The following is a 1,099-nucleotide window of genomic DNA, read 5'->3' on the forward strand; positions in this document are numbered from 1 at the left end:
GGGAGGAAGAGGAAGTGAGAAGAGAAGATGGGGAGTCTAGTGCCGGGTCCAAATCCACGATTACGGCAGAAGATGAAGGTCATGGAGGGGCAGTTGAAAGGGCATAACCTTTCTCGGGCAGCTATCAAAGGATGCCCGTTTTCTAAAATTATTGTACGGGAACCTCTTCCCGGGAACTTCAAATCTGCCAAAGTCAAAGACTACGATGGCAACGCGGACCCCGAGGAACATCTGGACATATTCGAAAATATGGCCATGTTGCACTGCTACACTGATTGAATTAAGTGCAAGGTCTTCTTGACGACTTTGGTAGATTGTGCACAAATGTGGTTTGAGGGATTGGCTCCTCAAAGTATTCATTATTTCAAGGACTTCCAGAAGGTATTTTTACACCATTTCAGCAGCAACAAGAAATACAAAAAGGCTGCATTCAGTCTTTTTGAAGTCAAGCAAAGCCCAGAGGAGAGTTTGATGTCTTATATCAGAAGATTTAATAGAGTGGCTCTGGATGTTCCCACATGTGCCACCGAGACAAAGACAACTGCCTTCACCCAGGGCTTGAGGGAGGGTGAGTTTTTTCGATCTTTAACCAAGAAAGTGTCCGGGGATTTTGAAGATTTATTGTCCCGGGCAGAGAAGTATATCAACATGGAGGAAGCACAAAAACAGAAGAGAGATGCAGGGAGGAAAGAAAGGGGAGACCAGGTGGCTAAGCCCGCGGAGAGAGGAACAAAGGAAGAGTAGCCAGGGGCACTTTTCTCATCATGTGCCCTTGAAGATTGTCCGGGACCTGGGAGGTCCAGGAGTGTAGTAGGGATTTGCTGCCATCCCAGCAGTTCACCATGGCCTGAGAAAAATGGATTCTGTACTCTCCACGGGATGTGTTATCATACGCTGAAGATTGCAAAACATTAAAGAAAGATTATGTCCCGCCCACCGCCCAGGGACATAGTCAATCAAATAAGAGGCCGAGAGGTCCACCTTGGACACCTCGACAGCCAGGACCCAGTGCCCGGGGAAATTCAAGGAATGCCCCGAGAAGTGACCCCGGAAGGAGGAGAGAGCAAGAGCTCGACAGGAAGAAATCTTCACCTCCTGC

The 1,099-nt window shown here is 48.2% G+C and overlaps 1 protein-coding gene across 1 annotated transcript; it reads left to right on the plus strand.

Annotated features, from left to right (window-relative positions):
- Positions 1-324: 324 nt before the first annotated feature.
- Positions 325-744, plus strand: LOC142505609 (uncharacterized). Its single transcript, XM_075618677.1, has one exon. It carries the CDS (start codon positions 325-327, stop codon positions 742-744), a length of 420 nt encoding a protein of 139 aa, XP_075474792.1.
- Positions 745-1,099: the final 355 nt, after the last annotated feature.

The sequence above is a fragment of the Primulina tabacum genome, chromosome 1 (assembly GCF_025594145.1).
Source record: "Primulina tabacum isolate GXHZ01 chromosome 1, ASM2559414v2, whole genome shotgun sequence".
Taxonomy (NCBI): Eukaryota; Viridiplantae; Streptophyta; class Magnoliopsida; order Lamiales; family Gesneriaceae; genus Primulina; species Primulina tabacum.

Coding starts and splice junctions, on each gene's coding strand:
- LOC142505609 (XM_075618677.1), top strand. CDS start 325: ATGTGGTTTGAGGGATTGGCTCCTCAAAGTATTCATTATTTCAAGGAC.